The sequence below is a fragment of the Apodemus sylvaticus genome, chromosome 6, assembly GCF_947179515.1.
Source record: "Apodemus sylvaticus chromosome 6, mApoSyl1.1, whole genome shotgun sequence".
Lineage (NCBI taxonomy): Eukaryota > Metazoa > Chordata > Mammalia > Rodentia > Muridae > Apodemus > Apodemus sylvaticus.
This window is the reverse complement of record NC_067477.1, coordinates 100228613-100241410: the sequence shown is the minus strand read 5'-3', so window position 1 is coordinate 100241410 and position 12798 is coordinate 100228613. Positions and strand designations below refer to the sequence as shown.

General features: G+C 48.1%; 1 protein-coding gene across 3 annotated transcripts in view; it reads left to right on the top strand.

Annotated features, from left to right (window-relative positions):
- Positions 1 to 5143: 5143 nt before the first annotated feature.
- Asap2 (ArfGAP with SH3 domain, ankyrin repeat and PH domain 2) overlaps positions 5144 to 12798 on the top strand; it is a 168475-nt gene continuing 160820 nt past the window's right edge. For all 3 annotated transcript variants that reach the window (XM_052186046.1, XM_052186047.1, XM_052186048.1), the window contains exon 1: positions 5144 to 5558. In XM_052186046.1, coding sequence (XP_052042006.1) covers positions 5433 to 5558 — 126 coding nt within the window. In that variant the 5' untranslated portion in view covers positions 5144 to 5432. The remainder of the gene's footprint in view (positions 5559 to 12798) is intronic.

Sequence of the window (12798 nt, the reverse complement as noted above, 5' to 3'; positions counted from 1 at the left end):
ATTCCAAGACTAATCATTTACAAGTTAACTGCAAGCAAACTGTAAGTGTCTGTGTTAAACCAGCCAAGCCTCCAGAAAAGTCCAGAGCTGAGAACATTACTTTTCTGCTTGGCTGGACAGAGAAATCTCAAGTTCTTGGGAATTACTAAAGGCAGAACATTCCTCTGAAAAATGGACTGTTAGCCAATCCTACTGGGTGCCAGGCATGGGCTTTTCTTGTTTGGTTGTTTTTTTTTGTTTGTTTGTTTGTTTTTCGAGACAGGGTTTCTCTGTGTAGCTCTGGCTGTCCTGGAACTCACTCTGCAGACCAGGCTGGCCTCGAACTCAGAAATCCGCCTGCCTCTGCCTCCCAAGTGCTGGGATTACGGGCATGTGCCACCACCGCCCACAGGCATGGGATTTTTCTATCCTTCTTCTTCCTTTTTGTTTCCTGGGATGAATCAAGTTAGATGAAGGTTTATATTGGCTCACAGGACCAGAGGTTTCTGTGCTCTGTCCCCTCCTTGGTCCTGCTGGTTTGGAGCCTGTAGGTGAGGCAAGACATCCTGGTGGAAGAATGCAGGGGAGGAGAGATGCTCACAGCAAGGCAGAGGGCAATCAGAGAGAGGATGGAAGCCAGACTCCCAATATTCTCTTCCCTGAAAGGATCTAGTAACACTTCCCCACAAAGGCCTGTCTGCTATCTTCTCTTACCTCCAGGAAGCACTGTCAAGAGGATGCTGATGATGTCATCAGAGGCCTACATGTCTTTATCCAGAACTTTTTAACTCTTCAAAGTCTCAAAAGAATAGACTTGTTTCTGAGAGAGGGTTTTGCTGTGTAGCCCAGGTTAGCCTAAGAGAGATCTATCTGCCCGTTTCTTCTTTCAGAGTGCTGGGATTGAAGGTATGACCATCATACCTGGCAAAGATCTAGTTTTTAAAAATAACTCTCAGTGGTAAAACTGATCTGAAACGAACTTGTATGAATTCACACTTCTCCCAACTTCAGGGACAACAAGCCCTTTCTCTCTCTGCTACTGCTCTGATGTGGTTTGTCCCCTAATGGTTCATGTATTGGAGCCTTGGCTTGGTGTCATGGTGAGCCTGGGGTGGGGACTAGGAGGAGTTAGGGCACTGAGAGTACTATCCTTAGAGGCAATTAAGGTAGTTTTCTTGGGATCTCCATTAGTTCTCATTAAAGAGAGTTCTAAAATAGAGAGTGTACTGGCTAGTTTTGTGTGTCAACTTGACACAGGCTGGAGTTATCACAGAGAAAGGAACTTTAGTTGGGGAAGTGCCTCTATGAGATCCAGCTGTGGGGCATTTTCTCAATTAGTGATCAAGTTGGGAGGGCCCCTTGTGGGTGGTATTACCTTTGGGCTGGTGCTCTTGGGTTCTATAAGAGAGCAAGCTGAGCAAGCCAGGGGAAGCAAGCCAGTAAGAAACATCCCTCCATGGCCTCTGCATCAGCTTCTGCTTCCTGACCTGCTTGAGTTCCAGTCCTGACTTCCTTTAGTGATGAACTGCAACGTGGAAGTGTAAGCTCAATAAACCCTTTCCTCCCCAACTTGCTTCTTGGTCATGATGTTTGTACAGGAATAGAAGAAACCCTGACTAAGACAGAGAGTCTGACATCTGTCTCTGACTTCTAGCCTGTGCTCAATCTTTTTTTTTTTTTTAGATTTATTTATTTATTATATGTAAGTACACTGTAGCTCTCTTCAGACACACCAGAAGAGGGCATCGGATCCCATTACAGATGGTTGTGAGCCACCATGTGGTTGCTGGGATTTGAACTCAGGACCTCTGGGAGAGCAGTCAGTGCTCTTAACCACTGAGCCATCTCTCCACTCCCCCACCCCCCCACCCCCACTCAATCTTACAGGTAAATAATTTCAACATTATGCTACCACCGACCTAGACTATACACCTCTGCCCTATTTTGTTTTCTGTGGCTATGATAAAACACTGACTAAAAAGAACTCGAGGAAGGAAAGGGTTTATCTGGGATACAGGTCATAGACCATCGTTCAGGAAAGCCAAGACAGGAACTGGAGGCAGGAGCTGAAGCAGAGACCGTGGAGGAGTGATGCTCACTGGCTTGCCTTCCTTTCTTACACAGCCCAGACTCACCTGCCTAGGAAGAGTGCCGCCCACAGTGGACTGGGCCCACCTACACCAATTAATAGTCACAAAAATGTCATATAGACACGTCTGCATCCCAATCTGATAGAAACAATTCCTTGATTGAGATTCCCCTAGATAGTTATATCTAGGTTTGTGCCAAGTTGACAAAACTAACCAGGGCAGCCTCCAAAACCACTAGCTAAATTCCTCCCACCCTCCCTCCCTTTGCTGTTCTTATTTTCTCCCAGTGTGAGAGACGAATCCACAGGCTCTATGGACTCCAAGCACTAGCAATGTACCACTGGGTGACATCCCAGCCAACCTCCTCATTTTCATAACATTACCAACCTCAGGTATGTTATAGCAACAAAACCAGACCAGTACACCCAAGGTTAAAAAAAAAAAGGACTATAGTCTTTTATATGAGACATATAGGCTCAAATATATATGGATTCATAATTTCTCAGATTTTAAAAGTAACAGTTTTACATGATGTACATTTTGAACCAACCACTAGTGGATCTAGAACAATACTGTATGATCAAATGAATTTATATTTTATAGCAAAACATAAATGTTTGTATGTATGGGATTATATATTTGAGATTGTATATTGTATATTTGAGATTGTATAAATGAGATTGTGCATATTGCCTCAGTTCAGTTTTAGGACAATTTTATCATTAAGCATTATTATATATCTTTTGAGACAGGGTTTCTCTATGTAGCCCTGACTGTCCTGGAACTCACTTTGTAGACCTGGCTGTCCTAGAACTCATAGAGATCCACCTGCCTTTGACTCTTGAGTCCTGGGGGTTAAAGGTATGAAAGACCATGCCCAGAAAAATTTATTTTTTAAAATAGATATTTCAGGTATTTTTTTTAAAATAAACTTAGTGGTGTCTATGCCTCTTATGGTAATATCAGCATCTTCTCTTGAAGCATTAAATATGTAAATGAGGGCTGGGGAAGTAGCTCATTGGTGGAGCACTTGCCTACAGGTACAAGGCCTTGGATTCAATCCTCAGTACCATACACAAAGGAGTATGTAGTGTTTTCTTTACTTGTGTTCAACATTTAAACTTTAAATCATGTTCGTGTCAGTGTGTGTGTCTCTGTGTGTGTCTGTGTGTGTTAGACACATTGATTAGTTTGACTGGTACTCTATTAGATGCCAAGGAAAAACACTACTTCCTTTTAACTTCCCAAGGCATCACAGAGACCAGGCCTCTAAAAATAAAACCTTGAAAAGTTACAGGGAATATTCTTCAACTTCAGAGAACAAAAGGATTTATAGGTGGGAAGAGAGGCAGAGGGATCAGAAAATTGTCTCGTGTAGGAGAGTGTGTACTATAACACAATACCCTCGACTTATACACGCTGAGATAGGTGTGTTCCTGTGACACTAAATGGATGGACGTTCACCATGGTAAAACATGGCCGAGAGTTGCAGAGTTTTGGGATTGCAATTTATTGCCTAGTGCAGGAATAAAAGCTACCCACTGGCACCGCTATTTTTGAAGGCTGGACTTATTCACATGCAGTGCTAGTAAAATACCAGAAGCCATACATAATGTCTGACCCCAGCTGCCACCTCGTACAGCAGATTTGCACATGGGAGCCTTAAAAAGATTGACTGGTCTACTGTCCTATGGCAGCAGGAGACCACTTTTATCTCCCATGTTGGGTTTACAATGTCTCTCACACTCCCTCCTTTTCAGACACACAAAAGGGTTTTGTAAAGTTTCTCTAGGCTGTATTGTTGGCAGCAGCAGTAACCATGCCTCATGCCTCGGGGAGTTATGGCGTGTGATTTTTGACTAGTGTCTTCAGAACCTCAGGGTTTTAAAATACAGCCGAGAGTTTCCGAATGAGATGTAGACGAAGATGTCCTAATTCAGATGGTTTATTGGCCCAGTTGTGTCTGTGATCGGCCAGCTGTGGGTTGGGGTACTCTCTCTGAGAACCGTCAGGTACAATACCCCTCCCCCCCATGCTCCACCTCTGGTTCTCTTGGGTGTTCCCACTTCCGACAGCAACATCAGTGCATTCTGTGATCTTCTCAGGGTGAAACCTGGCCTAGCACCCTAAAACTGTTTACAAGTAACTGGGAGTATCTCTAATTGTACAAGCTTAAGGAACGCGATGTTTACAATGGGCTGGAGTATTCTTCCAGCGCAAAGGTCATGGGTTTGAATTCCCATTTGGCCAATACCATGTAATCTCTGATCGACTCCCTATGCAAAATACCCATTTTATCCCTTCTACCCCTGGCTCCCCCTCCCCCGCCCCCCCACCGCGCTGAGACAGGCCTGGCGATGCCGGACCAGTTCTGAGACAGGGTTTCTTTGTGTTGCCCTGGCTGTCCTGGAACTCACTCTGTAGACCAGGCTGACCTCGAACTCCGAAATCCGCCTGCCTTTGCCTCCCAAGTGCTGGGATTACAAGCATGCACCACTGCCCGGCTTACCCCTGGCTTCTTAAGGCTGTGAGAAGGCACACAGACAGAACACAGTCCCTATCATTGCAACTTGAACTGTCCCTGTAACTAGTCCCGCTAGGGTGCCCTGGAGGATTTCACCATCCTGTAGGGGGCGAGCTACCCACGCTGTCTTCACTGGCCATTCCCTGATATTCTGGTGGGGAATTCAGGGGGTTCTAAGCCTAGGGGTGGGATTGGGGAGCAAAAGGGTGGGCTCCCGTCCAGCCGGGAAGCTGGTGTCCCCGGTTCCAGTCCACGCTCTCCGGGTAATGTGGCTAGAGCTCATGACGGGTGCGGGTTGGGGGCCGGGCGCCACAGCCCGGGATAGGGCGCGCCCTCGAACCCCTGCACGCCTCGAAGGCAGACACAATGCGGCGGCCCGCAGCCGCTGACGGGCCCGGAGTGCACACCACCCTCCTTCCTGCGGCCTCTGCTTCCCGGCGGCGCGGTGGCGGCGAGCGCGCCGATTGGCGGCCGGGCCGGCGCCCCGCCCCGCCCCGCCGGCCACCGCCCCCTCCCCGGCCGGGACCCGCCCCTCTCCGCGGGAGGCGTCGGGGCCAGCGGCTGGGTGGCGGGCAGTTCCCGCCGGCTGTGCGCGCCCGCGGCTGGGCTCGCTGGGAGAGGACGTGGCTGCGGCGGCTCCCGGAGCACTGCGGGCAGAGCTGCGGGCTGCGCGCGCCCCTGCTCCCACCGGGCGTCCCGCGGTGGCTCTTGCGCCCTGCGGCGGCTCCCGCGCCCCGCGCTCCCCTTTGTCCGCGGCCCGGAGCGGCGGCGGCGGCGGGGTCGGAGCCCGCGCCCTGGGCGACTGAGGCGGCGGCAGTCCGCGCCCGGGCGCCGCGGCGATGCCGGACCAGATCTCCGTGTCGGAATTCGTGGCCGAGACCCATGAGGACTACAAGGCGCCCACGGCCTCTAGCTTCACTACGCGCACGGCCCAGTGCCGGAACACCGTGGCGGCCATCGAGGAGGTGAGCGGTAGCCTCGGCGGCGCGGGGCGGGAGGCTAGGGCCGCGGGGATCGCGCTGCGCCCTGGGGACCCGCTAGGCTTTCGCGCCTGATGCCCGATGCCCAGTGCCCGCCGCCTGCGCCCACACCCGGGAAAAGTTTCTGGTCCCCTAGAGCCAGACGCGGCCGGGCCAGCAGTGCCCGACACAGAAGCCCTTTGTTCCCTGAGAGGTGGCTCTGGGGAGAGGCTGCTTGGCCACCTTGGGCCTTTTTTGGGAACCCTCCTGTCTGCTCCCATTTCCCTCGCAGCGTTTCAGGTCCTTTGCTCCCATCCTCGGAGAGGTCAACTTCGGCTGCAGAGTCCGTGGCGGCTGCGAGCCGGGGACCCCTGCGAGCTCTGCGGCCCCGGAGTGATGGGTCCCCCTGCGCGGACCTCTCCAACTTGTTCCAGAAGTGGCCCGGCGGGGGCAGCTGTGCGTTCTGAGCCAACAAGCAGAGCAGATCCAGGGGACCCCAAGCTGCTTAGGCAGGGGTGCCCATCCCAGCTTGGAAGGCCTGGCAGTTCCCACTGCGTGCCGCAGAGCCGCGCTGCCGAGGGATGTGGAGAATCAGCGCTTTGAGGTCCAAAAGGCCTTTGGTGGCCGCTTCTGGGCTACGGCTACCTGTGTGGTGCCTGTTGACAGTATGGTCAGCTCCTTCGCCCTTAACCTGAAAAAGGCCTGATTTTAGGAAGGGCTTTCAAGGTGCATAGTCATCGTATTGAGTGGCTAAGCAGCGAGCTCTCCAGATCCCGGGGAAGAGGGACTGCAAGAATGAAGCAGCTTGGGTTGAAACTTGAAGCTGGCTTGGAAGAGGCTGTATGAGTCCAGGGACCACGGCTGGCCGTGGCTTGGGATAGCCTCACTTACATCATTTTCTTTACCCCCAAAACAGAATTTAGAGTTGCATGTTTTCGGCTCTGTAGGCTTTTTGCGTCCAGCTGGACTCACAATAGGTAGCTGGAGTATGAAACACACACACGTGTAGCAGTAGGGAACCGATGATTACATTTCCTTTGGTCAGAATTTTAAGATCGGAGTAGATATTTTAAAATACTTGTGCCAGAGGTTGGTCTTCAGAGAGCTTTTAAATTAAGCTATGTCATTACGTCCTTTCCCCTTGCTTGAACAAAGCAGTCGCTATTAGGTTTCGCCTGAAAAAAAAACAAGACTATTTTTCTTTCGTGTAAAATATTTTTCTTTGTAGACCTACACAGTCAGGACTAGAGTCAGTAAAAAATACTAGGTTCAGCAGCTCTTGGAAGTATAGCTAGGGTATCCACTCTTCTCCTTCAGACCCCCCCTTTCTTTTTTTCCCACCCCTCTTCCAAAAGATCTGCTTGTAAATCTTTTGTGGCAAGTTCAGTGAGTGCAGACTGCTTTAGTCTACTTTTGTCTGCATGGCCTTTAGATGTCAGTGATGCTTTTAGATGAGGCAGGTGGGGAAAGAGGCAGGGGGAGCCCTTCCCCCACGGGGGCCAGTTGAAAAGCACTAGGGAAATAGTCACAGTGTTTTGAAAATACAACAATGCTTATGAAAATGATGGCATCCAAAAAGGTAGGAATCCTTCTGTGGGAAGGGACACTTTGTGTGTGATGTCCTTAAAAGCTCGTGTTTATAAAGTTATGATGCTTCTCTCACTGTATTGAATCAGTTAAGTATCACTAAGACTGGCAGATGTTGGAAAGCCAGGCAAATAGGAGTTGCAATTAAAGTTGGCATAGCCTCTCTCTGATTAATTTTAGTTTATAGTAGAGGAACCCAAAGCTGCTTTTACATGCAGTTCAGGAGATTACCCAAGAGCTCAGTTACTGAGTAGATTAAAGAGAGACTGGATTTGGTCATTTTGTTAAATTGAAGGCTTGCTTCACTCGGGCCTCCTAAGCAGAAAATGGATTCAAGTTGGAAACAGGGAAAAACTAAAATCTTTGCAGGCTTATCTCATTGTCAGTAAACCCAGCATCCACTCTAGGATAATAGTGTGTATGAGCTAATTTGAAGGTTGGAAGGACTCAGAGTGGATTACTTAAAATAATGCTTTCTTTCCCCTCCTAGATTATTTATTTAATGTTCATTTCCATTACAAAAAGTTGTTCTCTGTCTAATGTAATAACACACCATGTTCACAACACTTGGACTTTAAGCAAACATCTTTTTATGGTGAGCTGAGACATCAGAGTGGGTTTTGTGAAGTACAAAAAGTTATGCATTTTGTAGAAATATGACTAAAAAATATAAGTCCTTGGTCTTCTACTTAAATGAGTTATGGAATTAGTAAACTTATCTGATTAACTTTGGCAAAGCTGTTTGCTTCCAGTGGAGGATATGTCTAGCCATAGTCATTTTCTGACTGAAATAGGCTTTCTTGGCTTGCATTCCTGTAGCTAGAATGTCAGTAGTTAGCCAGTGTTACAGGTATCGTACTGTTGTCTTTAATCTCTGTGCCTGATTTGTAGGTGAGGAATTTGAGGCTAAGAGATTAGTTCAGGTTATAGACCCAGCAAGTGTAGTTTGAACTTGGCTGGATGCTGCTTTCACAAACTGCCTGGCTTTGTCTAATGCCAGGCACCAATGATGGTGCGTTCTTGAAACTGCCCCTTGCTAGATCAGCCACCTTCAAGCCAGGCTTCATCATTTCCCAATTGTATGAACTGGGATGAGACAACCCCCCAACCCCACCCCTACACACACTTTTACGTTTTTCAGTCCAGTTCACAGTCTAGATAATCTCACAGTTTGTCTATTTCTGAAGGTTCTGGTACAGTACCCAATAGACAGATTAAATGGCAGCTGCTTTACCAGCTTTCGCTGTAGTTAACATATAGACCCTGGGATGAGGATGGAGCAAGGGAGAAGGAAATGGATGCATGGATGAAGGCGTGTATATAAATGGAAACTGTTGTCCTCCCCCTAGGTGTGGTGTGTGTGTGTATGTGTGTGTGTGTGTGTGTGTGATGGCTCCTGTGCTGACGGACAGCAGAGGTTGATATTATATTGTTTTCCTGAATCAGTTGTCCATGGTCTGTCTCTGTTCCCCCTGACTCCTGGGGATCCCTGCACAGGTTCACAATCTTGTGTAGCAAGCACCATACCTCCTAAGCTGTCTTCCAGGCAACTCCCCATGCATTCTCTTATTGTCTTGGTAACAGGTGAGAGTGTAGCTGGTTTGAAACTTTTCACTTCCGTGATGACTTTCTCTGGGTGATGCAATCATTTTGCACAGTTTGCAAAGTGTGGAGCGCAAGTGGCATCAGCTTCGTGCTTTTGGAAATAAGGGAGAAAATAGGTAGCTGTGGCATAAATCTGAAAACTGAGCTGCCCCCCCCCCCAGCTTTGTTTTTTTCATCTTAGTTTATTTGAGCCTCTGGTTACTTCAAAATACTCTGGAAATAGAGAAACATCGTGTGCATTCATGGGATATTCATGTTGTTTGTTAGGAGTTCTTCATAGTTCCGTTCATTCTGCCTTGCTTATTTGGCACTGATGTAGTTTTAAAAATAAATCTGATATTGACTCTTAAGTATTAAAATTTAATCTTCTTCCTTCCGGCACCCCCCCCCCCCCAGTCTCTTATTCTGTTGTCCTTGGTTACCTTGGAAATCGCTTTGCTGTTCTAACTGCAAAAGGAGAATGAACATCTGGACTGTGCAGACTCCCAGGGGGCTGCTGTTCGCGGGGCCAGGCTCCGCCCAGCAGTTCCAGTGGGAACTGACCTTGCATTTGGTTCTGAGTTGCAGTCCTTTGTGACTTGTTTGTAAACCAGCTCCTTCAGAATACCAGGCTAACAGATTTTGGATCTGTGGTCAGAAGGACACCATCTCTTTCTCAGTGTATTTATATCCTTGGAAGGGGATAGGTTAACAGGCCACCCTTTTATGCTGCCCGGAAATCTGAATTGGTGTATCTGGACCGTCTTGAGTTGGTTAGGGTGGGATTGGTTTTCCTCCAGCTGAATTCAATTTCTCTTTTTTGAATAGTAGTGCAGTTACTGGGATACCACTCCTCAGGCGTCCCAGCTCTTGCTGCGGTTCATTTAGGATCTGTTGTTGTGTGTTAGGTGAAGGGATTAGAAAACCCTTCTCTTTGAAAGAATCTGTGGATCCATGGGGAGAAACCGATTCTCCAGGCAGATCAGTGCACTTAGGTGACGTGAGGTCAAGTCTGCCAGAGCGTCTATGGCGATTGCTGTAGAGACCAGGAAGCCTAGGACAGCTTCCATGTGGTCAGGGCTGTGGATGGAGAGGGCCTTGAATGGAAGGAAGCCTGGTGCAAAAGGCTCCAAGGTGGTTTTATCCAGTCTGCCATCTGTGTCCCTGCCTTAGGGAAATATTTATCCACTCTTGAGCTGGTGACCAACTTGGCCTTTGGTGGGATTTTCATATCCATCCAGGCTGCAGAAGGCTGCTCAGGCCAAGAATTTACAGAGGCCTTTCATGGTGGGGCACATACATTCCTGTGCTTTTAGCTTTGGGTCAGCATAGTAGCCCAAGAATGAAGTCAGCTGCCTGCTAACATTAATCTGTCTCAGATGCTTGATGGCCAGATGGGTGGGTGGCCACTCTGTTGAATGATATAGATTCAGGACTTCTTTCTATACATATAGAAAGTCCTGTTGATGAGCACAGTTTTGGAACCTTGCAACTCCAAAATGCTTCACCAGACAGGACCAGTCAGCGTGGCGTGGAACTTGCAGAGCCTCAGATCCCATGGTAGAGCTGTGGAATCAGAGTCTGCATTTTAACGGCACTCTCAGGAGCAGTGTGTGCACCAGGGTTTGAAAGTACAGTTGTAGGCTGCCCTGAGCCCTGCCTGTGTTTCAGAGTTGCCTAGGTTTCTGTGGACTGGAAGAACCTGGTTCCGCTCTCCTGAATTCTCATCTCATATGATTTGGCTGAGGCCCGGAGCTTCCATATTTTTAAAAGGCTCCTCCCTTGTTGATAATCACTGATAGACAGGTGATTATGTAATGTTGTGTGCCAGGTAGTGATAAGTGATAGAGGTTATGCCTAATTTGGGGATAGGATATGGTTTTGGAGGGGAGGAAACTGAAATCAGGACAAGCCTCTCTGCAGAGGTGACCTTTGAGCATTCTGGAATGTAGAGGCTGCCTGCTTGGAAAGACCTGGGCATAGAGGAATCCTGGAAAAGGCCTGAGATGTGAGAGTATCAGGGAGAACAGAAGGCCTGTGATCAGAGGGGAGGCAGAGGGGAGGGGCCTGTGCGGAGGGATGGCTTAGGGCCAGGTCTCACTGGGCTTTACCTTAGGGAGGGAATTTGCACTGTTGCTGTGGAGTGAAGCGAAGCTGTTAGAGAGTTTGGGGCCCAGACAATCATGGTCTGATTTCCTCTTTAGGATTTACTTTTTTATTGCTTTGTATCTGTATGTGACATGCATGTGCAGATACCCTCAGAGACTAGAGTTTATAGAGCTGGAGTTGTAGGCAGCTGTGAATCGCCTGGCTGTGGGTTCAGGGAATGAAACTTGGAACTTCTGGAAGAGCAGGAAGTTCTCTTAGAATAAGCCATTTCTCCAGCCACCAGTTCACATTTTAAAGCCATTTCAGCGGTTGTTCCTGGGCCTAGGAGAAAAGTGGGGAGACCAGCAAAGGGGTAGAGGTTCGTGGCCGTCACTTGGGTGCTGAGGAGGTGGCAGTGCAGAAGGCCAAGTGTCCTTTGAACTGGGTGTGGGACAAACAGCACAGCTCATGCCCTGACACCTGAAGCATGGGCCTCCCCCGTCAGCCTCCAGGTGAAGCTGGCACTGGTCAGCTTTAGTGGCAGAGTCCAGGCCTACTGTGAAGATCGGCTGGCCGGAGGACTTGTATTGGAACCAGTCTTACTGCAGGCTCTGAGCGAGGTATGGAGAGGCTGAGGGGCCTTTTGCTGCTGCTGTGTCTTTGGGCAGATATTAATTGGTGATACTTGTTCCTTGGCACACGCCCTCCTTTCCAGTTCCTCACACTCTCCTCTCTGTGCTGAAATGAGATGAGATCATTTAGACATGATTCCCTAATTCGACCCGTGACTGGGCCTTCAAAGTAGACGGCTTGCCACTTTTCCGCCTGTGTGGTTTCAGCATGTCTGTGATGGCGTGGGATAAAGGGACCGCCGCTTGGAATTGGGATGCTGAGCCTGTTTTTATGATGATGCTTGTTCTTCCAAAGGAATTTGGTTGAGATTTTCTCTTTATATATATATTTAGGTACCTGTCATATAGTATCACTGTCAAATGTCTGGGCTGTGGAGAGGACAGGCCTGCTGAGGACTGACCCTCAAGTTGTGTATGAAGTTTTAGTTTTTTTTCCCCTTCTGGGCCGTGCATCTCTTTGACAACATACCTCCTTTTAGAAGGACTGTGTACTTCTCTTGTTCTTTCCTTAGGCTTACTATGTAGCCCAGGCTAGACTTCACTGCACCCTTTCAGCCTCTGAGAGATGGGAGTATTATAAGTACCCTGCAGAAAGAGGTTAACATGTAAAATAAAAACTTAAGATTTCAAACAGAGCAAATTATACTGAATTTAGTTTGTAAAACATTAAAAAAAAGACATGCATACTGATATGTGATTTTTTTTAAAAAAAATGATGTCAGGATTTATTATTGGGTTGAATAGGTACTAAAGTTGTGGAGTACTATGAGTGTAAATAACACGGTGTGACATTGCTAATAATTAGCATTAGGGTTGTGGCACCTTTTATCCGAGGCCCAGGTAACAGTAACACTAATTGGGATGTGTTGCTTTCATTTCCAGTTGAAGAAAGGCTGGATTGCACTTAGATGCTAATGATGTCTACACACAGACATTTTTTTTTCCTCATCCAAGTAGTATATGGACCCCTTCAATTCAGACTAAAGATTCCAGGTTTGATGGGACGATATCTCGAATTTGACTTTGGATAGCTGTTTCCTTGCATACTCTATAAACCAGACCATATTACTATCGTTGATGCCATGAACTGGTTCTAGGAATCTAGCTGAGAACAGTTAAACGCTGAACCAGTGTGCTAAGCCCCTGTTAGCTGGTGAGGTAGTAGAGGTGTTTAGAAGAGCCCTAGGGGAGTGGGGCGCTACCTGACTTTGCTATTACTGGGATAGCCCTTCCAGCTCTGTGGTGAGGTCTTGGGCGGTTTCTCTGGACCCGTAGTATGCTTCTGAGTTTAGCAGGCCTGCAGTTGTACCTCAGAGTCTAGTAGTTAGGATCAGAACCTGGTGGCCTCTGCAGGC